The sequence below is a fragment of the Polyodon spathula genome, chromosome 20 (genome assembly GCF_017654505.1).
Source record: "Polyodon spathula isolate WHYD16114869_AA chromosome 20, ASM1765450v1, whole genome shotgun sequence".
Taxonomy (NCBI): Eukaryota; Metazoa; Chordata; class Actinopteri; order Acipenseriformes; family Polyodontidae; genus Polyodon; species Polyodon spathula.
The window spans coordinates 18,519,653-18,547,284 of record NC_054553.1 but is presented as its reverse complement, the minus strand read 5'-3'; the positions used below and the strand labels follow the sequence as shown (position 1 = coordinate 18,547,284).

General features: G+C 42.0%; 1 protein-coding gene across 1 annotated transcript in view; it reads right to left on the bottom strand.

Moving 5' to 3' along the window:
• Positions 1 to 27,225, bottom strand: part of acsf2 (acyl-CoA synthetase family member 2) — an 89,884-nt gene extending 62,659 nt beyond the window's left edge. Inside the window, exons 1-10 of the mRNA XM_041220700.1 lie at positions 26,954 to 27,225; positions 9,507 to 9,702; positions 8,000 to 8,128; positions 7,168 to 7,221; positions 5,867 to 5,985; positions 5,501 to 5,663; positions 5,085 to 5,180; positions 4,359 to 4,507; positions 2,206 to 2,297; positions 379 to 455 (exon numbers count right to left, since the gene is read on the bottom strand). Coding sequence (XP_041076634.1) covers positions 379 to 455; positions 2,206 to 2,297; positions 4,359 to 4,507; positions 5,085 to 5,180; positions 5,501 to 5,663; positions 5,867 to 5,985; positions 7,168 to 7,221; positions 8,000 to 8,128; positions 9,507 to 9,702; positions 26,954 to 27,066 — 1,188 coding nt within the window. The 5' untranslated portion in view covers positions 27,067 to 27,225. The remainder of the gene's footprint in view (positions 1 to 378; positions 456 to 2,205; positions 2,298 to 4,358; positions 4,508 to 5,084; positions 5,181 to 5,500; positions 5,664 to 5,866; positions 5,986 to 7,167; positions 7,222 to 7,999; positions 8,129 to 9,506; positions 9,703 to 26,953) is intronic.
• Between the last annotated feature and the right edge of the window lie 407 nt (positions 27,226 to 27,632).

The following is a 27,632-nucleotide window of genomic DNA, read 5'->3' as shown; positions in this document are numbered from 1 at the left end:
ATGGGAAGACCCGATGCATAACCAACGTGAAACAGCAACAGCTAGTCAAAACTATGACCAGGGATATGTTAATAAAAATATACAACATTACAATTATGTTGAAAAAGATATTGCAGGAGCATGTACAACAAAGCAGAAAAACAGGTAAAGTAAGGCGCTGTGTTTAAACTCTACAGCCTGGTTAGTAACACTTAAGTTTTAATATAACATTCAGTTTTCACTAGCGTATCCACTAGAATAAATTGTATGACCATGCAGCTACTCTGACTAGGTAAGCTCAGCAATACATTGCTAAAACAGGTGTGTTGTGGATGAGGAGACTGGCTCCAGTGAATTCAGTGTAATGAGGTGATGCAGTGCCGCAACACTGGTACTCACACACAGATCTGGCATGTTCATAGTGTTCATCACCTTCTTCATAACCTCTGCAGGGCAGGATGATCCAGCCACTATCCCTGCAATCGCAGACAAGAAATCTCTTTCACTATTCATTCCCGATCTCTACACGATCCGTCCACTGTACAGACACAGCTACATACAACACTTATTTCTAATGCAGTGGAACACACAAACCCCTGGCATACAGGAATTCTGTCTCATGGGTGAGTTTGTTTTAATGACAGATCTTATTTATGACATTAATGTTTTCACTTGCTGTAAATAAGATGTTAATAATGATATACTGCAGCTACTCTAACTCATTTGAAGGAACTGTACGGGTCATTCTGTGACAAATCACCCAACAGGTAACACTCGACACCCTCTAATTCACACCAGGGTCAAGAGGTCAAAATGTGGTTGATTTTGGACCCCAAAATTTAAAAAATAAAACTTGTGTTAGGTGTCTTTTTAGTGGAAATTGCACGAGTTATCCAAAAACAAGTGTGAAGATATCGTGGCCAGGTGTAAACAAGTGTGAAGATATCGTGGCCAGGTGTCTGCCACAGGAAGTAGCCAGGAGACAAGAGTAAAGAGCAATGAGAGGGTTTTTTGAGATCTTTGGTCTAATAACAGCCATCCATAATCAGGACACTTAGCTAGCCTTTTGACGTTCACTTTTCAAAACAGTAATCAATGTCTGTTCACAGGGTACACTGCTATTCTTTCACTGGTCTTGTCAGAACCTCTCTCCCTAGTATGAGGCCATCACAGGTATTTATACCTGTCCCAGTGACTAACCCCTCCCTTGGACTAGTCCAATATTTTAAACATAAAAATAATTCAAACCATCCTTCAAAGTAATATATGTTATGTCTAAATACCTGGATTTATCACTTCACAATAATCAAATTACTCTCCCTTTAGTTTTTCAATCTTGGAAAACATACTAAGGAGGCTGTGTGGTCCGGTGGCTAAAGAAAGAGGCTTGTAACCAGGAGGTTCTTGGTTCAAATTCTGGCTCACTCGCTGCGTGACCCTGAGCAAGTCACTTAACATCCTAGTGCTCCATCTTTTGGGTGAGATGTTGTTGTAACTGATTCTGCAACTGATGCATATTTCACACCCTAGTCTCTGTAAGTCATCTTGGATAAAGGAGTCTGCTAATAATAACACTATAATTTAATGTCAGTTTTAAGTCCCCCCATTGACTAACATAGGCATGCAAATCTGCGGCCGCACTTCCACAATGGTGGCGCTCATCTCTTCATCTAAATCACTGTAGTAGCTGCACAATTAAACTCAAGCAAGTGATTTCAATTATTTTTATCCTAATATCTTTCAACTCTTGTTGCTGCTAACAAGTCATGTTATTGTACAGAATATGTGCACCTATTCTCCACAAGCAGTTACGGTGTCAGGATAAATTAAACATTGCAAACCAGAAACAATGGATCGCCACTCACCCCTACAGGTACGTTACTCACGGTTCTTTCTTTTACTCACAGCAATTTGTTTTGGTAGTTTTATGTTTTCAGGTTAAAATAACAGTTAAAAGAAACATTTATTTGCACAACATACTTAGGTTAGAACAGTGATGTAGGGTGTTATTTTTTCTCCATCACAGTTAAAAACAAGTAAACAAAAGTTCTGACCTTTGACCTTTGGGAAAACCCCCAATAATAAATTATCTTCTTCACATATACAGTTACAGGCAGGTCATTATTTTTTGTTTAGCTGTGGGAAAAAAAAAAAAAGTTACCCGCCCTCATTCCAAAGAAATAAAATGGTCTTTATCATGTGCTCTGTGAATCAGCAGCCCATCACCTGCAGACAATGAGGAGAAGTCAATGCTGTCGATAGCTGGCTGCCCAAGCATATCGATGAACATAGTGGGGGTGCCGCAAACAAGGTTGCATCTGGGGAGGAGAGATGTGGTTAGTGACAGAAAAACTAAACAGGTGTTGCTTCAGTAACAGGTTCCAGAGCTGTACACCTCCCCCTTACTCCTACCCTTACCTCTCAGTGCTTACCCCACCCACCATCCCCTCCCCTCAGTGTGGACACTCCCTCCCCTCTCCGTGCTGACACCCTCTCCCCTCCTCTCTGTGCTGACACCCCTCCCCTCTCCGTGACACCCTCTCCCCTCCTCTCTGTGCTGACACCCCTCCCCTCTCTGTACTGGCACCCTCTCACCTCCTCTCTGTGCTGACACCCCTCCCCTCTCTGTACTGGCACCCTCTCAACCCCCCCTCAGTGCTGACACCCCCTCTCCTCAGTGCTAACCCCCTCCCCTCTCTGTGCTGACACTCCCTCCTCACCCCTCTCAGTACTGACACCGTCTCATCTCCCCTCTCCGTGCTGACACCCTCTCCCCTCCCCTCTCTGTGCTGACCCCCTTCCTGCTCAGCGCTGACTCCTTCCTCACTACTCTCAGTGCCGAGTCTGCCGACACGCTCTCCCCTCCCCACACCGTGCTGACACCACCCCCCTCCCCTCTGTGCTGACACCCTCTCCCCTCCCCTCTCTGTGCTGACCCCCTTCCCGCTCAGTGCTGACTCCTTCCTCACTACTCTCAGTGCCGAGTCTGCCGACACGCTCTCCCCTCCCCACACCGTGCTGACACCACCCCCCTCCCCTCTGTGCTGACACCCTCTCCCCTCCCCTCTCTGTGCTGACCCCCTTCCTGCTCAGTGCTGACTCCTTCCTCACTACTCTCAGTGCCAAGTCTGCCGACACGCTCTCCCCTCCCCACACCGTGCTGACACCACCCCCCTCCCCTCTGTGCTGACACCCTCTCCCCTCCCCTCTCTGTGCTGACCCCCTTCCTGCTCAGTGCTGACTCCTTCCTCACTACTCTCAGTGCCGAGTCTGCCGACACGCTCTCCCCTCCCCACACCGTGCTGACACCACCCCCCTCCCCTCTGTGCTGACACCCTCTCCCCTCCCCTCTCTGTGCTGACCCCCTTCCTGCTCAGTGCTGACTCCTTCCTCACTACTCTCAGTGCCGAGTCTGCCGACACGCTCTCCCCTCTCCGTGCTGACACCACCCCCCTCCCCTCTGTGCTGACACCCTCTCCCCTCCCCTCTCTGTGCTGACCCCCTTCCTGCTCAGCGCTGACTCCTTCCTCACTACTCTCAGTGCCGAGTCTGCCGACACGCTCTCCCCTCCCCACACCGTGCTGACACCACCCCCCTCCCCTCTGTGCTGACACCCTCTCCCCTCCCCTCTCTGTGCTGACCCCCTTCCTGCTCAGTGCTGACTCCTTCCTCACTACTCTCAGTGCCGAGTCTGCCGACACGCTCTCCCCTCCCCTCTCCGTGCTGACACCACCCCCCTCCCCTCTGTGCTGACACCCTCTCCCCTCCCCTCTCTGTGCTGACCCCCTTCCTGCTCAGTGCTGACTCCTTCCTCACTACTCTCAGTGCTGAGTCTGCCGACACGCTCTCCCCTCCCCTCTCCGTGCTGACACCACCCCCCTCCCCTCTGTGCTGACACCCTCTCCCCTCCCCTCAGTGCTGACAACCCCCCCTCCCCTCTGTGCTGACACCCTCTCCCCTCCCCTCTCAGTGGTAACCCCCCTCCCCTCTCTGTGCTGACACCCCCTACCCGCTAGTGCTGACACCCCCTCTCCTCAATGCTAACACCATCAACCCTCCCCTCTCTGAGAGACACAACTGTGGGGACTGGGTACCCCTGTTGGGGGGGGGGTGCGAGTCACCCCCCCTCACCTCAGTGGAGTCACGACTGTGGGGGGAGGGGTGGTGCGAGTCACGACTGTCTCCCCCTCCCCTCCCCGCTGTGCTGACACCCTCTCCCCTCCCTGTGCTGAATCCCCCTCCTCGCTCAGTGATGACACCTCCTCCCCTCAGTGCTGAGTCTGGTGACATCCTCTCCCCTCCCCTCTCTATGCTGACACCCTCTCCCCTCTCTGAGCTGACACCCTCTCCACTCCCCTCTCCATGCTGATCCCACCCACCTCTCAGTCTGGATGGCCTCCAGTGTGGCACGCCCCTCGAAGCTTGGGGAGGGGAAGACAAGGGTGCAGCCATGCACAGCCATCACCATGGCGCCGCCCACCGAGGCAAAGCAGTGGTACATGGGAACCGGTAGACATACACGCAAGTCCTGAGAGAGGATTATACACCGAACAAGCATGTCAGGGGCCGCTAGGAAGACAGCATCAGAACTGTCTCTGTCATGAGAGAGTGCATCACTATCACCTGCATCAGCATGTACAACTTGAAGTACAGAGTCAGATGGAGAGGTACAAATCCCCAAATTGTGAAAAATTCATCACAATTGGACAAGAACAGGTATAAGTGTGGGATACCATTAGAGTTCGCCTGGAGTCATTTCCATAATAGTGTGAATATGAAGTCTCTGGCTGAAAAGTGAAAAACTTTATAAACTTGTAGTCTTGGAGGAGGTACAAAAAACAACAGAACTGGTAAATAAATATGCCTCAGCTTGAGAGCCTATCCTGGGATAAAGCACTGTGTCACTGTGTTCAGAAGCCCTGTGCTGGGAGCTGGTCTCCTTTCTGCTGTGTCACTGTGTTGAGAAGCTCTGTGCTGGGAGCTGGTCTCCTTTCTGCTGTGTCACTGTGCGCAGATAAAGCCCTGTGCTGTGAGCTGGTCTCCTTTCTGCTGTGTCACTGTGCGCAGATAAAGCCCTGTGCTGGAAGCGCAGCTCCAGAGCTCACCTTCCAGTCATAGCCCAGGCGCAGGCCGATGAAGTTGGCGTTGTTCACGATGTTGTGATGGGACAGCACGGCTCCTTTTGGGCTCCCTGTGGTCCCCTGTATCAGAGATACACACATAGGGTAGGGCATTACAACCACAACATCAGCGCTGCACTGTGCAAAATCAAAACGACCAATATGGGAATTGCTCGAATGGAGCAAGAAAATCGTAGAATTGTATCCAGTTGTTTGCTATTTTATCAGGTTTTACAGGGTTTGATTCTCAAAGCTTTACTTCAGATCGTCTTTCAGAAAGAAGTAGCACGCCCTCTGTGCAACAATGCATGTTTGTAAAGTTTGCACACCCTGTAGGTAAGGAATGGGTGTGTGGGTGTATTGGATTTATTGTGCGCCGGGGAACTCGGGGGGGTGTGTACCGAGGTGAACTGGATGTTGATGGGGTCATCGCAGGACAGCTTCCTCTGCAGAGTGCGCAGCTGCTCCAGGTGCTTGCTGGTCCCTGCCTGCATCACCTCCGACATCTGGAAGGCTCCGGGCAGTTTACTGTCCAGCATGATGACCGTGCTCAGGTCTGGCAACCTGCAACACACACACATACACACACACACACACACACACACACATACACAAACATGCACACAGACATAGACATGCACACAAACACAGAGACACACACATAGTTTAGAACAGTGAGTCTGCACTTCATGTGATTCAATGCAACGGCTGCTTCATGCCACGGCTATACAGGCTACATTAGCGCTCTATGCTTTGCTATACCATACCTGCTGCTTTTGAGGCCCCCGGGAGAGGCCTTCTCCAGCTCGGGACAGATCTGCTTCAACATGTCATAGTACCGCTGGGTTTTAAACTGGCTCGGGCACACCACCGCGGCACAGCCAACCTGTACACAGAAGCAGTCAGGCAGTATATTCCAGCAGCAATGTGCAGCAAAGCAGAGACAAGATCACGAACCAGACCCTTCTAAATGTGTACTGCCACACACCCTGGTGAAAGCCAGGTGTAGGAAAGTGAAAGCATGGTAAAGTGGATTATAAATGTCAATGAAAAGACCTGGGTCAACTACTTGATCAAGTGTAATGGTGTTTAGAATTGTGGTTACTGTGCAGGGATATCCCGAGAGATGGGTTTGGCGAGAATGAGTTGAAGAGCTGATATTGTTTATTAGATTAACAGTGATATGCAAACACTCCCTTTCTACAACTCAAAAGGTTCTTCAGGTGTATTTTCCACCTCCATTTTCTGACCTCTTGAATGTTAGTGCTTGCATATCGCTGCCTGTCTATTACACAGTATTAACTCTCCCAATCCTCTTCAATACTGTACTAAACAGAAGTCAATTCAAACTTGATACTAAGTTAATACAAAAAGGTGTACAGGGCAGTATTAATTACATTTGCATACATAGTAATCACCAGTATCTAGTTGTGGTAAGTAATTCAGTCTTAGCAGTGTGCGACACGCAGTCGGGAAAAACTCAGCTGTGACGTCAAACCAAAACCGAGCACAACTGATCGCAGAATCCGTGCAAACTCAGATGAGAGGAGTCAGGACTGTGTGCGGTGGGCTTTATGAGGTATTGTTTCCATAGGAACACACTTTTGTTCTTTGCAATGAAACAGAATATTCTGGTGCCGTCCGGTGTTATGTATGTGAGAAAGCAGTGTGACTAACAGAAACCTCCCTGGCGCAACAAGAACCCCTGCCAGAGTTCAGCATTTGCAGTGTCTGTGCACTTTCACATTCTTTTCCCATGCGAATACTATGAATTTACTGCTACAACATACAATATGTACCATGGTTATATTGAAATTTTTTAAAGGAAGGCTGTGCTGGCAAACTACAGTAAGCATTCTGAAAGGGAGACTCGTGCAGAGCTATGGAAACTCACAGAGTCTGCATTCTTCAAGTCATACCGTATGCACAGTTTAACAAAAAGGACAGACCCATTCCTGGCAAGGAGATGAAGGCAGTTCTATATATACATAAATCATTGACATTGAAAAGTTAAATACATAAATATTTGTTTTCCTGCTTATTATAAGAGGGAGAGAGTGAACCCTACCTTCTGGAGGGCAACCTCTACCTCCTTGACCTGGTAGGCTGGATTCACAGAGACCTGTGGGAGGAAGCGAACAGACATGCTGAGGCAGCCTCTTCCGTGTCAGTGAAGTCAGTCATCATGCTCTGAAACACAATGAGCCCTGAGCCTGGGACAGGGGCTTGTAGTAATGAACAAACACTGCACCAAAGCTTTAACACGGCACCCTAACCTTAACCCTAACTCACCCAGCCAGGGCATTCAAACCAACCCTTCACTGCGACTGTGAAACAATACTGAAAACAGCACTCCAGACTCACGTAGCCAGGGCATTCAAACTAGAACGTGAACAAAAGTCTCCCTGGGGGCCCGAATAAGGGGAGTTGCATATGAGATCGAATGGTTTGTAAACATTAGCAAAATGGGTGTTTGAAAAAGCATGTTGATCCTTATATTTGACCAGAGACTAAAACAATGTATGCAATTTTTACTGGACACTATCAGTAATGGAACCAAACTGAGAAAATCATAGAATACAGCCTTGTACCAAATATGAAGACAAAAACTCAAAGTGTTCTTTGTCTATACAGCTAACTCAAAGAGCTTACCAGGATTTATAAAAACCTGCAAATATGAAGTCACTACCTCAAACGGCTTCTGAGATACGAGTATGCGGCAGCTTTGTAAAATCACTACCATGAAGTTTCTCTTGTACGATACCGCTGATCGAACGTGGCAAGGAATCAAGAAATCCAGTAATGTATGGTACACAGTATGAAGCCAAAAGCTAAGCTTTAGATATTAGCCGAGGTGGTGGTTTTTACAAGAACACAAAACCTGCAGAGCAGCTTCTCACCAGGATGATCCCGGCCTGCGCCGTGGCAAACTGAACCAGCAGCCACTCGTAGGAGTTGGGGCCCCACATTCCCAGCCGGTCTCCTCTCTTCAGCCCCAGGGCCAGCAGCCCTGCAGACAGCTGGTCCACCTGCCAAGAGACAAGGAGACCTCAAACAAGTGGTGTGATGTGTCACAGGAAACCTGTCTCTAAACCAGGTCGGCCCTAGCACTATGGGACACAAGTCATCTCAGACGACATCAAATTGGAAAATAACATAAGTGGACTTCCGTATGCTTGGATGCTATTTGCAATACTGGGTTGCAGTTTCAGGCCTAGTGTTACCACAGAGGACAGGGAAAGGCTATGCAAGAAATCACTTGTCACAATTATGAAATTCGCCATTTGCTGTATTTTGTACGTAAACCAACGTAGTAACCACAAAAGTAATTCCTCTGATTTCACCATAATCAGAGTTGACGTATGTCCAAGATGACTTGCGTGTGATTTTACTGTGATCTGACAGTGCTTGGGCTAACCTGGTTTTTTGTTAATATTAGAAATAAAATAATTAGATTTTACTTGTAGGTTCCTATATAGTTTTGGAATGTTCTGACATACAAAACCCTGCAGTGTGCACTGTACAGCTTTTACATGGACAACAACAAGGACAGTAATGATTTAAAATACTGTACATGAGTCATTATAATTTATTATAATCACTGCAAACCAGGCATATTTGTTGTAACACCATATCTGTGTTTATCTGATCCAGCCTCAGTCCCACATGAAGTGAGTTGAGGATGTGACTGTCAGGACATACTGTCAGGGTTGGGAATCGAGATGCACCTACCCAACGGGGTTGTTACTATGGCAGCCCTTGACTCACAAGACTAGAGGCAGCTTTGTTTGCGTGCATGCATGAGTGAGTCAGTGAGTATGTGTGTGTATTTCTATCAATGTGCAGAGAAAATTTAAGAAAATGTCCCCACAAAGATAGTAACTCCTGAAACAATGATGTTGTGGAACATCCCCACTTTGTAAAACACCTTTTTAAGAACTAAATATGCCTTAAAAAAATAAAAAAAAACTGAAATTGGCAAAATATTTAGTTTGTCGACTTTCACCCTGTATAGAGTTTTGTCTGATTGGAGTTAGAAATAGTCAATAAAAAGTCCCCACAAATATAGGAATGCAAACGTGTGTGTGAGAGTGTGTGTGTCCGTGTGTGTCCGTGTGTGTCTGTGTCAGTGTGTGTGTCTGTTCCTTGTTGAAGCTCTGAAGTGATCAGTCAGGAATCAGCAGTTTAAAGTTTCAAAATATTGCATTGTACTTAAAAATCTACACACATGCATCGTTCATGAATACAAAAATTATCAAAAACAGACGAGAGGCACAGAGCTTTGGGTCAATCCACTGTGACCTGTCATTTGTTTTTTATCATTTAAATAAATCTTTAGTTGAACTGATGTTATGCTGCCTGAGTTCTGTTTACCACCCATATCACGAAGGTAAGGCTGCCACTCACATCCTGTTTGAACTGAGCGAAGGTCTTGCGGATGCCGTCTCTCATGAAGACCAGGGCCTCGCGCTCAGGGCGTTTCTCCACCATGTCGTCCAGGCACTGACCCACCGTCTTGGGCAGGAGTGGCCAGCTGGAGGTGCCATGTATGTAGCTGGTGGAGATAGTGGGTCTCGTGGGAGTGATGTCTGCACGGAGCGCACTGGAGGAACAGAGAAAACTCCCTTAGAAGAGTTTACCATCCTATTGTTACACAGTATTCTTGCAGTTTTATTATGCTTCTACTATGCATTTAACAGTTTTCTCTGTGTGACAGGACAGCCAAGTGTTGACGTCCCCAGAGCAGACAGCTGACAGAGACACACAAGCAGGTACTACGGGTGAAAGCGCACTGGTGCGTCGCTTTTATTGAAACAAAAAATAAATAAAAAGGATTGACAAAAGCACTGCTCACACAGCAAAATAAAAGAGTAAACAAAAACTGACACATAAAGGGGATCATGTGGCCATGCTGTAATGGCAGCGTAGAGATCTCGCTCCTTTCTACCCTTCGCCTTTTTTAACTATAGTTCTAATCACCTCACTGCTGGTCAACTGCATAATTTATGTCTTGTAGGCCGGGAGGAAGGATTGGAAGATGAGAATGCCATAGATTTCTTAACCAAAATGCTACCAAGGTGGTTTCCTTCTCTCATGGGCAAGAACATCGAAATTATGAGGGCACACCGCATATATTCAGACAGGTCCTGGATGACCGACAGACCACAAACACTCATCTTTAATCTTCTCCACTATACAGACTGCCAGCTCATTCTTCAGGCTGCTGGGAAGACATCTCTCTGTCACACTGGGAAGGGCATTAGGCTCTATCCCTATAGCAATTACACAGCTCAGAGCAGGCGGTACTTTTCACAGACGATGGGTCTAGATCGCTCTCAGGGTCTGCAGGCCTTTCTGCTATATACTCCAGTCCTCAAGATCACTCGTGCTTCACAAACCCATCTGTTTCAGTAACCGGCTGAGGCGCAGTTTTTCCTCAACTCGACTGGCATCTCTGGTTCTCTTCGGCCTCGCGGTACAGCTGATCTGTTCCCTTCCCATTCTGTCGAGGAGATGGAGTGTGAAGGGGTAATGCGGAGGTCTGCACTGCATCAGCTGGAACTATGATAAATCTTGCTTTATTCACTCAGCTTGCCTTGTTGCTGTCTTTGGATTTCGACACGGAGGCATTGGTTCTTTGAATGCGACTGTTTTGACTTGACTGCTGGACTATCATCTGGTTACAACAATCAGGGATCTGTTCTTCTGGGCCGGACATTTTATTTTCTTTACTTTGGCGGCACCTGGATCATCAATGATTGTTATGCTCTTTTCTAGATTTGACTCAGCCGCCACTTAACTACAAGCAACCCCCCCGGGAGGATTGGACCTGCAAGTGGGTTTATTTTTATTTTATTTTTTTAAAAACTTTTTTCATTTATTTATTTTTTATGGGACACTCCCATAGGTCCTGCTGGTGAGCAAATTATGGTTCTGTTATATGGATAATTCTGTGTATACTCTACGGGGGCGGGGGGTGACCCTGATAATCCTAGGTACTGTTTCTGCATCGTGATGTCTGTCTGCATTCCATAACTCTTGCGTTGTATCACTGCTCGGCATTGTGTTCACTATTGTATGTATTTGGATTAGCTACATGTTCCCTTGCATATCTGTCTCTGACTTCTGAATTTGTTCTAGATACCCAAGACTGATACAAAGGTGTTGTCCTGGAATGTATGAGGCCTTAATTATCCCAACAAATGGGTTAGTTGCCATGATCTCGTGTAAAAAGAAAACAGATGTAGCCATGTTTAACAGGGCTAGGAGCCCTGTACAGGAGAAAGGGGCAGGACAAAGCCCTGATCCTATATATTTCTTTTGTATTATTATGATTTATTATGTATTTAAATGACGGCGAAAGCTGTGTTATTGTTTATTTGTATTTATTTAAAAATGTCTGTGACGGCGTAGCCGTATGTTTGTTTTGTTTTTGTATTGTTTTGCAGCCTGGATATGAAGCCCCACCCACATTAAAAACCTGTGCAGAATGTGACTGAGGGATTATCAGATAATTGATAGCTAGTGAATCCCTCGGTCACTAATAGAAAAGACTGCAGTTCTCCCTGCTAGGGGTGGCTGTTCAGAGGAGAGAACAGAGCGAGAGCAGTTTAAAAACGAAACTAAATGCAAAGTCAGTGAAAGCGATTGCCCAGTCTGACCTGATTTATTTTTGTTTAATATTTATTTTGCTCAGTGAGGAAGGGCTTTGTATTAAAAAAATATAAAGGGCGCACGCTGTGTCTTTTTGACCTACAGTACCTTGTCTGTTATTCTTCCTGCTTCTGGCCTGACGTCACCACTCAGCCATCCCTGTCACACCATGATACAGGAATCTCATCTTAAACAAAAAGATGTTCTCAGATTTGCTACGCAGACCTCCTACGCAGACAACAAAACAAAGAGCTCACTGATTTTATTGCGCCACAGTTTTCAGATCACTATTTTGGACACAGCGGGAGACAGAGGGAAGAGTTGCACAATTAAAAACCAGCATCTCAGGTAAAAACATTGCCTCTGTCTAGATTTTATGGCCCGGCAACATTTGATCCAGAATTTTTTTTACTCAATGACCAAATTATTGTTAGATTTGTCCGACTTTAGTTTACTTATTGGTGCTGAAAGTGTTGTGAACTCGGCTCTGTGCTAGATATCATCCCCTTTCGTTGATAAACACAGACGTTAAATTGTATGCCAAGGTGCTCTCCTGTAGACTTGAGACCTACATGACTAAATTCATCCACTATAATCAAGCAGGATTTATTAAGACCCAGTTAGTGGCAGATAATATTTGCCACCTCCTTCACATTATTCATACGGCTAAGGAAATTTAAGCCCCATGTGCTGTCCTTCCATTAGAAGAAATCTTTTGACCACCTGGAATGGGCCTATTTCTCATCGTAGATTACATGTGATTTGGGACAGAGTTTATTAAAATGATAAAAATGTTATATGCTAATCCCTCACCGATGGTGCTCACAGGCACTAATTTGCTATTTCCTATTTCCAGGGGCACTCACTCTCACTCGCTGCTCTCTCTCCTCTGTTGTTCACTCTCTTGCAGGAGCCGCTCACACAAGCTGTCCACCAGTCTGTTATTTTTACCCCTATCAGTGTCAAAAATAGCAGGTATCACATCTCGCTTTACACTGATGATGTGCTATTATTTGTTAAATGTTTCCCCAACTGCGCCCTCATTTGCCAACTATTTTTAGCGATTTCAGTGCACAATCTGATATAAAATAAACTGGGCAAAGTCTGCTCTGATGCCGCTGAATGCTGCAATGACATATAATCTTGCCCTCAAATATACCGGTAGTTAAGCATTTTAACTTTTAAATTTTAACTCGTGTAGGCATTTGCGCCAAGCCAGTATTTCGATAATAAAAATGAACATACGCCCACGCATCAACTTTTTCAGTTCGATACTCTCACTCCCTCCCCGTTGGATATTGGGATAAATTGCATTCTGTAATCTCCAAGTTTGGAGGCGGCCTTGGATTTTTGATGACTTCAGCGGAGGTAGGCTGCTGGCAGTATTTTTTTTTTCAATGTACAGAAAAAAATGGAGAGCGATGGTGAATTTTTTTTTTAACTATTTTCAGAATCTAGTACCGAATTTGATCAGACACCAGCATCTGACTACCAGGAATCCGAGGTAGGTGTTTTGCAGCCCTACAGTTTCGAGCCTTACCAATTCGAGCACTATTCTGGAAAAAAATATGGATCAATTGCATGGTGTGGTGGCCGTGTTGGAAATGCTTAAAACCACAACTCCTCATGAACCCTTTGGCCGAATGACGTGAATCTTGGGTATACGTTATCTTTGTAGCGTCCTATGTGCGGCTTACAAGACCATAGCTGGTTAAATATTTACAAAGCTAACAAAGTTCAAGTATAATACCCAAAGCCAATTAAATTTAACTAGCATAATATTCTTAAGAGGGTATATAGCTGAGAACTGAAGGAAGCCAGGACTATACAAATGAGCTTATCAGAATCGTAAAAGAAAAAAGCAGCATGAAAGCGTAAAGCAGAGTAAATGTTCAATGAAATCATGGCAAGTGCAGGTAGAGTAAATCACAAAGCTGTAAAAACCTTGTGTGATGAACGGCTGGCTGGTGACGCCCCCAGACCAGGACGTGAACTGACACACACACACACACACACAGGTACTGCGGGTTGAAACCGCTGGTGACAGAAATGTAAATTCTGTCAAATCTATGCTCACTTTTATAGATAAGCTCTGGACCTGTAACCTTTCTTATTCAGTAACACGAGTCAGTCAGTTTTGGTATCTACAGGTGAGTGTTAAATTCTGAAAGCAGTACAACGATTCAGCGTTTTAATCAAATGTCAGAAGCAATGGTCAAAGAATTTTGTGTCATTCATAGGCGCCTAACTTTGTTAAACAGTAGGGGGGCAAACTGAAGGACTAACTGCTGAGCATAGAGAAGCAAACGTTTATTAGGCTTCCAAGCTGAAGGCTGGGGAAGCCTATTGTTTTTGTTAGGATTATTCTTATTATTTTTTTTCATCCAAAAGTTGCTCAAAAACTCACGAAATTCGGTACACTTGTAGATGCCTAAGTGCAATAGTCTGTGATATTCTGCAAATTTATCGTAGTTTGGCGGCCATAGTGGATTTTGAGGAATTTGTTAAAACGCCTATGTATTGAAAACTACTTATTGGCCATGATTAACTGTTGTTAATATGAAGCTGATTGGTTTGACAACCACATTGATTAATGTCATAAAATTACCATAAAAATATAATATCATTAAAATTCAAAACATCTTCTTTGAAACCGCTTATCCGATTAAAACAAAAATTGGAATAAAACACCTCAATATGGTCTTCTGTTATGCTTGTTCAAGGGAAGTTGCTACTGTGCAAATCATGGCGGCCACGCTGGATGACATCATCTGCATACACACCTGACTATAAAACTGCCTATAACTTTTAAACGGCTGAACTAAACCTCGCGAAAATTGGCACGAATGTAGATGACTATGGAACGTTGTGCCGTGGTCAATATGGCGGCCTTTGGTTGATGTGGCAGCCATTTTGGATTTACTGAAAACTTTAAACAATATTCAAAAGTCTTCTTCTCATGAACGGTAAATAGTACAGCCGTGAAAAATTTTGTACATAGTGCGCTCATTCCCACGATTGATTATACTTAAGGAAAAATGGATCAGTTGCATGGTGTGGTGGCCGTGATGGAAATGCTTAAAACGACAAGTCCTCATGAACCCTTTGGCTGATTGACGTGAATCTTGGATATACGTTATCATTGTAGCATCCTCTAAAAAATATATTCAGGAACTAACATGGCCGCCATGAGCCAATCAATATGGGTGACATGCCAGTTTTGCCCATTTTTCACCCTGAAATGACACACGCTCATAATACATGAGCTTTACAAGACAGACCAGTAGAGTTTATTTAAAAATCGTAATAAAATTGTTTAGAAAAAAATACTGTGATCTCGGGACGTATAGAAAGGTACTGTAAATTGAGATGTGTGTGTGTGTGTGTGTGTGTGAGTGAAATGTTTTTGTTAGCTGAACCGAAGCCAGTCAAAAAAAAATGCACCATTTAAACCAGAAGACAATCAAAACAATACAATGTATAATACATGTGCTGTACAAGTCACACGTTTAAAAATCTGAATAAAATTATTTTTATGACTGAACTGTGGTAAAACAACAATCACAAATGCAGAATATGATGCAACAAACCGCGCGTGTAACCCACAAAAGACGCATGACGGTGGGGGTGAGGGGGCAACTTTGCGAACAAATCTTTCATTTAACTAATTATTTTAGGTAATGAAAAGTATAGACAGAACTCTTCAGAATCGCTTGCTCTATGAAATACAATTGTAGTGGTGAAGATTGCACGGATTTAACAGAGAATCCCCCCAAAAAGCGGACATTTTAGTAGAATTAGAGCTGAGCAGCTTTTCTGCCGTAACCATTGTTTACTTAAAATAACCTTGTGGAAATGAAGGCCTGTACAGAACGGCGCGCACGCACGCACAGTGTAAGTAGGGCTGCCACCTTTTCCACAGACTAAACTCGGATATATTTCTCAGTCAGCCTACCTATCAAAACTTCAGCTGTAATACAGTTTAACACAATACCACCAGATCTCTGTGCGAATCAATAATCATGCAGTATACACAGTATTGTGCTCTTGATATTTCTAGCAATTGAACTTGCAAGCCAGAAAAATAGTAGCTATATTTCACGGTAGAGTACAGGCTAATCTTGAAGGCAATCTGATTATTTATTTTTTCCCCTCAATATTATTAAGCACAATTTTTATTTATTTATTTATTTCAAAACGTTTACCTCAATATTACACATGGTTTACTGTGAATTCCATGCGTGGTTAGACCCTGTTCAGGCTTTGGCGCAGTAAACAGCAAGTAAGAAATAATATTCTTAATTTACAAGCAGTGGCCACCTAGGACCATAGAAACTGGTAATTCCTGATAAAAATTATATTGCCTTCTCCTGCCCCATATACTGCTTAAAACTAATACATCTTATAGTAAATATAATGGTAATAAAAATATATATAGTGTGCCCACTTTATTTTTTAAGAGTGTAACATTGATTTTTTTATATATTATTATTTGCCATTTTTTCATAACATTACTGTGACCCAAAGGGACAATGCAAAGGTCACGTTGCGACCTGCTCATCGTAATACAAATAAATACTGCTGCCACCTTGTTAGCAGAGGTGAATGACATTATCATTATACAATGAAGCCATGAACAGCCTTGTCAACGCTATATTAAATAAATCAATTATTTAAAAAAAAAAAACATAATGTACTCATTCTGTGAAGTGATGTATAATTTTACAATAAAGTTAATATTACATTAAATTGACTGTTGATAATCCACACGAATGTAAATATAGCACGTTGCAAATGTGTGCTCTGCTGCAAGGTTTAGAGAAGGTGTTCCTTTAAAAGCTGCGTGCGAAGTTAAAAACAAAGCAGCCAACGCAGCAAGCTCTGGGTAACAGAACGCAGCAATTGAAACGTGTATTCTGTGTCGTTGACCATTTCCTTCAAAACCATTATCAAAATACAGTATCACTTCACAAAAATATCTTCCTCAGACAACACAGTAATGTTTTCTCCAAATGTGTACACCGTCTGTAACACACTAACACATGCTGCATATAAATTAAAACTTCCGAGTTGTGCAGGCCTTAGGGAACGGATGCCAGCAATAGAATGAAGTTGATTGCTTAAATACATTTCACTATAAAAGCTAGTTAGAATATTGTTTGCATCCAAAAAACATTTTAATTTGCTGCTAACCAATGCTTCCAATATGTTTGCCAAAATTGACAGGTCAGCTGTGTCCAAAATTATTTGTAATAACGTTTGATCTATAACAACCAATGCGCTTAAATTTCACAATAACTGCTTGGAAGCATTTACATTTGCTAGCAACTCTAGTTAAGCTACCAAGGGGAAGCCTATTGTTATTGCTATGTTTATTATTAGGCTTCCAAGCCAAAGGCTGGGAAGCCTATTGTAATGGCTGTGTTGTTTATTATTATTATTATTATTATTCAGCCAAAAGTTTGTCGCAGAGTCATGAAAACGCATATGTTAGTAGATGCCTATGTGGACAACCAGACTGGCATCCCCGAGTGGAAAAAGTTCACAGTTTGGCCACTACGCTACATCTCGTGAAAATGTTGGACAAAACTAAAAACTGGCTCCTTGCACCTCAGGGATCACAGATAGAGCCATGGTTCATATGGAACACATATAGGAAGTTGTATGTGCTCTATAAAAACCCATGACCTTTGACCACTGCTAAAGGTCAAAAATGAACATTTCTGGTAAAAAAAAGACCTTAAGGAGCAATCATTTATACTGAACACGTATAGGAAATCATCACCCATAAAATATCATCACCCATAATCTTTGACCAAAGGTTCAAAACCCACAAATTGGCCTATAACTCCTCAGCTGTATCTAACACAGATCAGTGGACTTAAACTTCAGTGTAAGATTATGCTCTGTACACAACACAACTTAAGTAGCCCATTAACTAATTATAGGAAACGTAGCGAGCTGTATCGGTGATTATTTGTGATGACTGAACCATGTTTTCTTGGAAGCCTTTGTAGTTGCTAGCAACTCTAATTTTTATTTATTTTTTATTTTATTTTACAATTAAGAAGCTCTAAGAAACCAAGCAAACCTTGCTGTTGTTAAATTACGGTTTCAGTAATTGTAAACCTACAAAATTGGGCAGATGTTTCAGCATAAAATTTCCAATATATACTTACTGATCAAGCATTAAATACAAATACATGCATGTCTCTGCACAAAGCTGCACCTAGAATTCCCACATGTAGTTCATTAAAAGAAAGTGTTAAACAAAGAAAAGAAAGTACTGTTCTTTAGAAGGTAGTTATTCCTCAAGTAAGGCCGTTCAAAATACTTGCCATGTCAAAGCACTATTTTACTATATAAAAAAAGACTTCACTCTGAAGCAAATGCAAGACTTTTTTATTTTCCTGCTGAATAAAACAATTTGAACAGTACACCCCATTCACACAGACGAGTTATGGCGGCTCTGATGCAGCATTTTGGTCTGTGTGAATTGCCTGTACCGTCACAGGGCCATCATATTTCATGCTGTCTATGAACAACTTCAGGAGGTGGTTCAGAAACGGCACTGAAGCATCTTAACTCCTGTGTGAAAGGCTATGCCGGCACTCGCCAGAACCTGGGGGCACAGATCCTGCACAAATCCACTTAATGTGATTGGGGCACTTCGAGAATGCAGAGGAAACAAAGCGAGCAACAGACACAACAGGCTGTTTGTGTATATATATATATATATATATATATATATATATATATATATATACATACAAACACATAGGCAAATTTTTGTAGCTGTTGACTGTATATGCAATAGGTAGAACTTGTTTTTTTATGGTCGAGAAGACTACAACTTTTAATACACTGCAGTTGTTATCAAACGGCTGAATGAAAATAATATTGATAATGCTTCCCCACTTAAATATGTTTATTTAAATTTTCCACATACAAAGTATTAATAGAAAGAACAAAGCAAGCACAGGGAAGTTTACAGTACACTACAGTTCTCCAGCGTCATTCATTAAAAGATACTTTAAATACTTTTTTTAAACGTCTCCAAGGCAGCTCAGTAGCGACATTTGTGTGTGAAAGTGGTATTAGTTGCAGTAAGGACCAATCAAGAGTTATTTCTTGTTTTACACCATTAAAAGGGTCTTATTACCTTTGTGCTTACTTCTAATATGGTCCATTGAGTTACAGGGCAAAACAATAACATAACACAATAATGTAACTGCTGCTAGTGCAACAGGTCATTTCTTGCTAGTTTTAAAGTATATATATTTTTTACTTTAATACTCGGATTGAGTACATTATTTATATCTTTAACCAGGAATGACAGTGCGCAGAACGGTGGGGAGAGTATAAGCAAGCAGTTTAATTACCTTACAATTCAGGGGCGGAGTGCACCAAGCAGGTGTAAATAACATCGTCGCAACTGCTTACACTGTCGTTACTACTTCCAACTTAATCCCAACTTAAAGTAAATTTCATGGCAAGCGCAACAAAGCAAAATCACCCCTGGCATAGTAACGACCGTGTTGTGACAGAGAGAAGGGAAATCGTCACAGTTTCACTTGTTGGCCTTCATGCCAAAAATGTCAAAAACATTTTTTTTTTTTTTTTACAGATCACGAAATACGCACACTGCTGTCTCTATATAAGAGAACAAGTACACTGTTAATTGTAAGCTTGACACGACAGTAATATTTAGTCAGAATGTGGCAGCATTCCTTTGGTTCATATATTGAAGGTCATCCCGTATTTCATCTATAACATGAAGGAGGTTCTGTCTTGGTAAACTGATAGCGCTGATAGAGCTAAAGATAATCAAAACATATCCAATGCATTAAGTCTGTCCCGCATGATTCTTTCATGGCGCATTGCACGGCGTGACTAAATCAAACCAATGTACTAATCCACCCATCTTTGGTTTTTGCTAAACTAAATGTCGTTTTACAATATCTGAAGCTGATTTGCTTTGAAATTGAACTTTCTCCCTCTATCCCTTATGTTATTTGCCTGTCTATGCCAGCCTTACATCTACCCCCTAGCAGGCATACAGTTACTCCTTTATGACCTGAATAAGACTTACATCTGCTTGGTGAACTCTGCAAAAAAATTAAGATTAAACTATTGTAATTATTAATACACAAATAAGCTTACTTGACTTAAATGCAAAGCAAAGCAAATTCATACTTGGTTTGCTATGAAAGCTGAAAATTAATTTTAATAAAAGAACAAGTTTTTAACCTACGGACACATTAACAATAGCAGTCGCTGGTGGTTGAAAATAAATATAGGCCTACCCTCGTGCTCTTGTAAATGTGTCTTTGTAGCTCTAGTGGTACAAAGTCTATCCTAACCAGAGCACCCTGTGTACCACCCCCCAACAGTTCTCCTTATACTTGTTATAATGCTTAGAAACAGCCAAAACACCAGGTTGTTTAAAAGCACAGGCTCCGATGTCTGAAGTTCAATAGTCCAATCTGTTCCGCTGGTTTGCACTAAGCGTTCTTATAAAAAGTCATTTAAAGACTTGCAAAACAAGCTGACAGTCACCTTTCAGTAGTAACTCTAGAAAGCTTGCACTCTGACGAGGCAAGACACCTGCAATGAATGTGTGTACCATAGTGTAATCAGCTGTTGAAAACTTGCATCCAAAACTTTATTCCACCACAATAACTTCAAGCCTTTAATTTGCTTTAATCCTTGAATTTTTTTTTTTTCTCTACATTCAGCGAGTGCTTTCTCTCCTTTCAGGTTACACTCAACAGAATATGAGACTGGCAATTACACAATGTAGTGCGTTTCATTGCCTGTTTTATGGCCATTCATCGTATCTCTCTAGTTTCACACAGTGCTTCAATTGGGCCTATTTCTAGATGTTTTAGTGTCTTACACTGTGATGTCAGGTGTAGAAATGGTCTTCCCTCACCCAAATGTGACATTTCTGCACAAAGCCAAACTGTAGATGACTTGCATGTTTCGAAAAGGGGCAAAACAGCTTATAATCTGGCTAGGAAAAACAAGCACGAAGTAAAACACAATAGAAACCATTGTTATTTTCAACACCTTTTAATGGCCACACTGTAAAGAGGATATCTTATACCCCTTTCACACACAAATGCCACCACTGAGCCCTCTCAGAAACATATCAATTTATTTATTAAATACCCATTCACACAGCACAAAATTGCGCAATCTATGCCAGTATAATACCGTAATACCAGGTTGAGCAGCAGCAGCAGCTCAACCTGTTTTCTGTGCTTTACCAAGTGGCACACATGCAAGAGAAACCAGTAAGACCTCAACTAGAATACTGTGTTCAGTTCTGGTCACCTCGCTACAAAAAGGATATTGCTGAAAGAGTACAAAGAACAGCGACCAGAATTATTCAGAGTTTAAAAGGCATACAGGCTAAAAGAACTGAATATGTTCAGTCTTGAACAAAGAAGACTACGCGGCAATCTGATTCAAGCTTTCAAAATTCTAAAAGGTATTGACAATGTCGACCCAGATGACTTTTTCGACCTGAAAAAAGAAACAAGGACCAGGTGTGACAAATGGAGATTAGATAAAGGGGCATTCAGAACAGAAAATAAGAGGCTTTTTTTTTTTTTTTTTTTTTTACACAGAGAATTGTTGGAGTCTGGAACCAACTCCCCTGTAATGTTGTTGAAGCGGGTACCTTGGGATCCTTCAAGAAGCTGCTTGATGAGATTGTACAGTGTATAGAGGATGAAAGGGATTCAGTTGCAGTGGATATGGAGGTTTCTGTGCCATTAGAAGAAAATAAATCTGACAAGGGTAGATACAGATAGATGGCTATCTATGTTAAGTAATGTAGTGGATTAAAAACTAGTTGTCCTGCAATATATCGTCCCCCTTTATAATGTCACCATTGCATACCACCAGCTATTCTTTCTGAACAGATATTCACCAACTGCCACCTTCCCAAGACAAGCAAACTTGCATATAAGCATTGTAGTTTATCTGTAATTCAGATATATGATAGGTTAACAACAGCTGTCATGCCACAGCTGAAAAGCTCTATTAGTATGTTTCAGTTTGCTGATACAGAGACCACCTTGGAACACGCTGATGTTCAATTGCAACAGGCCAGCAGTGACTGTGGTTTGTTTGCCATAGCAAATGCTCTTATCTCTTGTAAAAATGAAAATCCTACAACTTGTATTTGGAACCAGCACTTGACAAGAGAACATTTAATCAAATGCTTTAAGTCTGAAAGGCTAAAAATGTTCCTTTATATAAAAAAGGGAAAGCTGTATGTCATCAGCAGACACTTCTACAGGTGCACCAGAAGGACTGAAGTCCCCCCGAGTTCGCAGATTTTTTGACGCAGTGGTCGTAGCTGTTGGTCATACTTTCTGCCAGTTTGTGTTGCTGCCGGTGTCGACTTGTGACCAGGGTTTCCAACAGGCTCCACAATCCCGAGACACTATTTTAAAATTGCCTGTCTCATGAATTAAGTGAATGTGTAAATTGACTCATATATATTTTTTATGAGCAGCAAAGCAACCCGCGCTCCCCTCCCTCCTGGGTCCCCCCAGGAACCTGATCCCATCAGAGGCAGGATCGCTCATGCAGCCCTATGGATAGGGGGATCTCTGCTCTTATGAGACTAGGCTGTGGCCATATGGTGATGATTGCATTGCATCACTGCAAAATTGGTTCACCCAAAAACTGGCGTCGGGATGAAAAAATGTACTTTGCCAAGCCGTGCTGGCATCTAGAACTGTGGGGTCCCGCCGCAAAAAAAAAAAATCAAGTTCCTAACCCCCACAGAACCCGAGATACGCCCCGTCAAACACCCATATCTCCATGACCCCGGGGCCTAGAACCCAAATTGAACTTCCTAGGGTCATGTCTGGGGGCCCTCTTTTACAGGGAGCCCCCATTTTCAAATACTACATTTTCAATAAAGTTTCACATTTTCAGCATGATGGCATGTCAAGGTTGGATTTCCAATAGCTTTTGAGCTCCAGGTTGGCAAAAAAACCTCTAAATTGGGGTCTATTCCAGCTCGGGACACGTCGCGTCGTGGACCTCCGTACCGACTTTCAAGTCTCGGGGAGCCCCGGAGCACGAGATATAGCACTCGGAAAAATGTCTATGGGAAATCCCACTATAAAACACCTTTGGGGGTCACCTGGAGGCGGGGTGGCATACGATCCCATGGCCAATGTCTTTCTTTAGTTAAGACTCTTGTGCACGCAAAGAGTGCCCTTCTGAGTTTGTTGGCCGAGGGGTCATGGAGATAAGGGTATAATAAGAGACCACCCCCTCCCAATGGCAAATCCCATTATAAAAACACCATCGAGATAAGGCTCGACAAATGGCAGACAGGGGATTTGTGAACTTATGGGGTATGACAGAAGGACCCACCACCACAATTTTCTATGGCAAAATACATACACAAAAAGTCCATTATATATAAGACCTGAAACGTGCACATTTTGTAGCGTACTTACACAACAGAAGCACTGATTTAAGTCCATTCCAAGTGTTTTGAGCTCACAGTATCAGCTTGAGTGTACCAAAGCATAGTTTTGCGCAAGTGGAGGCAACAAAAAGTACCTGTAGGACATGCAGATAATAAATCCAGAAGCACGAGTGCTGGCTCTTTTAGTTCCCAAGGAGCAGCTTGTCTTAGACAGACGAAAATGCACTTGCACTATACTTGTACATAGCCGTTTTTCAAATGTTTTTCAGCAACAGAAAGGGTTAAGAACTCCATTTAAATGGATATGGTATCAGACAGGTTTCTATGCAGAAACAGGAAACTACAAGAGGGTATCAAACAAGCTGTGAATGGGCTGGGAGGCTGAAAATTACGCTACAGAGTACCTGTAGGACATGCAGATAATGAATCCAGAAGCCTGAGTGTCTAGCTTATTTGGTTAACCATGCGGTACCTGTCCTTAGACGGTCGAAACCACTGTATCGCTGTATAACTGTACAGCCTATAAATATGACTTTATTGTGTATTTGAGGCACACAACCACTTACGAACTTCATTTAAATTGCTGTACTGTCAATATATTAGTGTATGACTTTGCTGGGTTTTGCAGTGTATGCTGGGTATCAAAAGGCCAACACTTTTACAAAAGACCATCAAAGTTACAAAAAATAGGTGTGCTCCTAACCACTGGATCACCAAGCCTCCTAATCAGGGAAACGCAATCTTTCTTTAGAAGTACAGTATAAATAATAACGGTAAATATAAATATAATTATTAATCATAATACTTATACTGTGACAGTTTTTGTTTTATGTATAAGGCACGGCTGCATTTTAGTAACAGCAATAGCGGTGGGTTGAATTTGTTTTTGGTGTTTCATGAAATGGATACATGCAAAACAATAGAAATAAACACGAGTCTACAGAGTGCAAAGCGACAAAGTTATACTGAATCCCTTTGGATATTTTTTATGTTGGTTTTAATAAAAATGTTTATCATTGTTAGTAGCTATAGTTTTTATCTTGAGGTAAACATTTTAAATGGCCCACAATTATGCAGAGATGGGATGTAAATCTTAACATATAAAAAAAAAAAAAAAAGTATTTACAGTGCATACTACTTCGCATTATTTCTACTAATTTTGCCGAATAGAAAGCAAATACAACTGTTTCCAAAGAGATTACCAAAAACTTGTCTTTTTAATTTTGTCCATCCAAATACTGGTAATTAAAAGTTTTAAGAATTAAGCCCACTGTTTGATTCTGTCCTAAACCAGCAGTTTGTCATTTTAAAACACCATCTTCACTAAAAACGTGTACATTTTCAGTATATATTAAAACAGGTTTAGATAGTCCCACACGAAGACTTGATTAAAAGTCAAAACAGTATTATCTGTACCAGTAAAGTGTTTGTATCCACTTCTCCATAATATTTATTTAAAAAAATAAAAAATAACCAAGCATTTTATCGTGAAAATAACAAACTTAGTTAAACCTGAGCCTACATAGAATATACACCTATAATATTTGCCTATGCCAGTGTGAAACGACATTTCTGAAAAGCAAGTAGCAAACATTTGGCAAGTAGTGATTTTAACTCTGCAGAAACATAAATTATACTGACAAAATGTGTCTGAAATACTTTCTTACTAAAAACCACACTGCACATCCAAACACACTTTGATAAATAAGATGACAAATGTTACCTTTGTAAACAAACATACTGTCTGCAATACACTTCAATAAATATGATGTCAAAGGTCAAATTTTTCAAAAAAATAAAATAAAATAAAAATATATGATCTACAATTAAGGTGACCATGTGGCTCCGTGTTCAGCGGGACAGTTCAGGCTTGAACTGTCCCAAACTGTCCTGCTGAACATAGTTATATAATCACCTTATCTGCAGGGGTCAAGAAGAGCTACTTCCCAGTGACCCCTGGGCAACGTCTCTGACGGCAAAAAGCTCTTCAAATCGAACTTACCATGCAATGCTTAAGCAAAGCAATGTTGGGCTTGGTTAGTACTTGGATGGGAGACCACCTGGGAATACCGAGTGCTGTCGGCTGCATGTTAAGCTCATATATATATATACACACACACCTTATCTGCAATATATTTTTTTGTTTCTTAAAAAATACAAATGGCATCTGGAAAATCTTGGATAAATCTCCACTGAACCCTGCCTTTAAGTTCTAAAATTTGCACATGCGCAAAGGCAAACACTAACTTATGTCATTTCCCCTAAGTATGTATACACTCCCTACTGAACTGAGCTCAGCTCTAATTCTGCACAAGGCTCTGACTTTACCTGAAAATGTCAAGCAAGTCACAACCCTTTAAACAACCACTAATCTGTCCGAAGCAGTTAACTGTTATAGTACAGATAACTGTGAAGTGCAATACCTGGCTGGGAACTTTAATAACATGGGATTCACACCTACAGGTTTTAAGAACAAGCATTGTGGGTTTGATTCAAATACTGTACACTGAAGACACTTTAAATACCGTCTGACCTATTTCAAACATTCACTCTAACAATCTGACATTTCGTGTTTACTTTCTCTACAGCCCCCTTTTGTTCTATTTTCTCTTAATAAAAACAGTAAACAAAGAAATAATCTAACTGAAAATAGCACACTGATAGTTCATTTTTCAATCTGGACAAAACAGCCCGTCACCCACATATAGGCTGTGCTGGTTCATCACATTTCGATATGAAGAACGCACTGCCCCAAGATCATCTAGTAATATTTCCCAAGGCGTTCGTTACATAAAAGGCCACCAATAATTAACTCATATACAGGTGCGGATGAGGACAGGTGTGCAAAATGCATTGCCCCAAAACATTCTTTATTTTTTCCAAGATATGTGCTCACATATATATATATATATATATATATATATATATATATATATATATATATGAAATTACTTGGAGGCAATTCGTTCTTCATACAGGAATGGCACCTTTAGGACGTCATTACAACTCTCAATAGATTCAAGTAATTTGCATTGCTCCAAACTTGTATGTATTTTTTTCGAAGAGACATTTGTCAATGCTGTATTAGAATGATCAATTAGGGTGGGGCAAGACAATTTTTATTGATAAAACAGCCTTCATTGAAAACGGTATACTGCCTAAAGGGCATATTCATTATTGATCATGCTTGCTTACTTTAAACGTTAGCTGTTTTTTCAAACAGGTATGATTATATACGTGGAAAACGCAATGTTTAATAGTAGAAAAGCCGGGTTTTATACGTTCTTAAAACTCGACGGTAGTGTATTTGAGGCTGAGACAGCGTAGAATAGCGAACGTGGCTGCGCAAGCACGTGAAGTGAAAGCAAGTAAGAGGCGTTCTGAAGAGACCCCGGGGGTAGGGGGGTTCCAGGGGATACAGGATATTTCACAACACCGGTATAGCCTAAGGCTTTTTCAACATACAGATTCAGAACAGGACTGAGCAACAGGGCAATCTTATTATTACTGGTGAAACTGGCTGTGTGGCTCTGCGGGCATGCTGGTCTTTAGATAACTACTAAAGGTGTATCTTCTGTTATGTGACGGATGTGATGGCGCATTATTTAAAACCTCAGTACTTACTTTACATTATCATAATTTCATATTTTAATATTCTAAAAGAGAAAAGTAGCTTTTGTAAACGGCGACTTCCTACACACCAGTATTTACATTGCATACAAGTTTGTATTTTTACCTCGATATGTGAAAGCATGTCCTCTGGCATTTCCAGCTGTTTTCCACGATTTTCAGTGATAAGGAAAAACGCTTGCTGTGCTGAAAACCTTTGGAAAGAACTCGTGCAGTCATTGCAAAACTCGAATGTCAACACAGAAGAATAAACGTAAAACAAAAGTTTATAAGTTTTTCTTTTTCTTTTACTACAGTAAAGTAACTGTTTCGGACTTCTGTTTGAACAACCACTGGAGACTAGCTCGCCCTGCCAAGTAGTCCAAGCTTGTATTGCAAGACAACGCCTACATCTACGTTACGAGGACTATGCGGCTGACGTAGTAAAACTTAAAGGGTGAGTTCACGGAGGTCATTCTGCGCAGATTCTGTGCAGCATTAGACCAATTTAGCCGATGCGTGGGTTCACGGAGATAATTCTTAGATCATTGGCTAAATTGCAGATTCTGCACAGATCTGCGCAGAATGATCTCCGAGACCGGACCCAATGACACCGATAGGGAATGCTGACTCTGTGAAGGGGCGTAGATTGGAGGAACTCCAGACCTCTCGCAAAGCTCACGCAGCGCACATTCTCTATAGTTCCATTAAAGTGTTAATGTCTTAAAAAACTACAGAGATCCTGAGTCCCCTTAGGCTGTTTTTGTATATATAAAAAAAAAGAAAATTGCGAAACAGAAAATCGC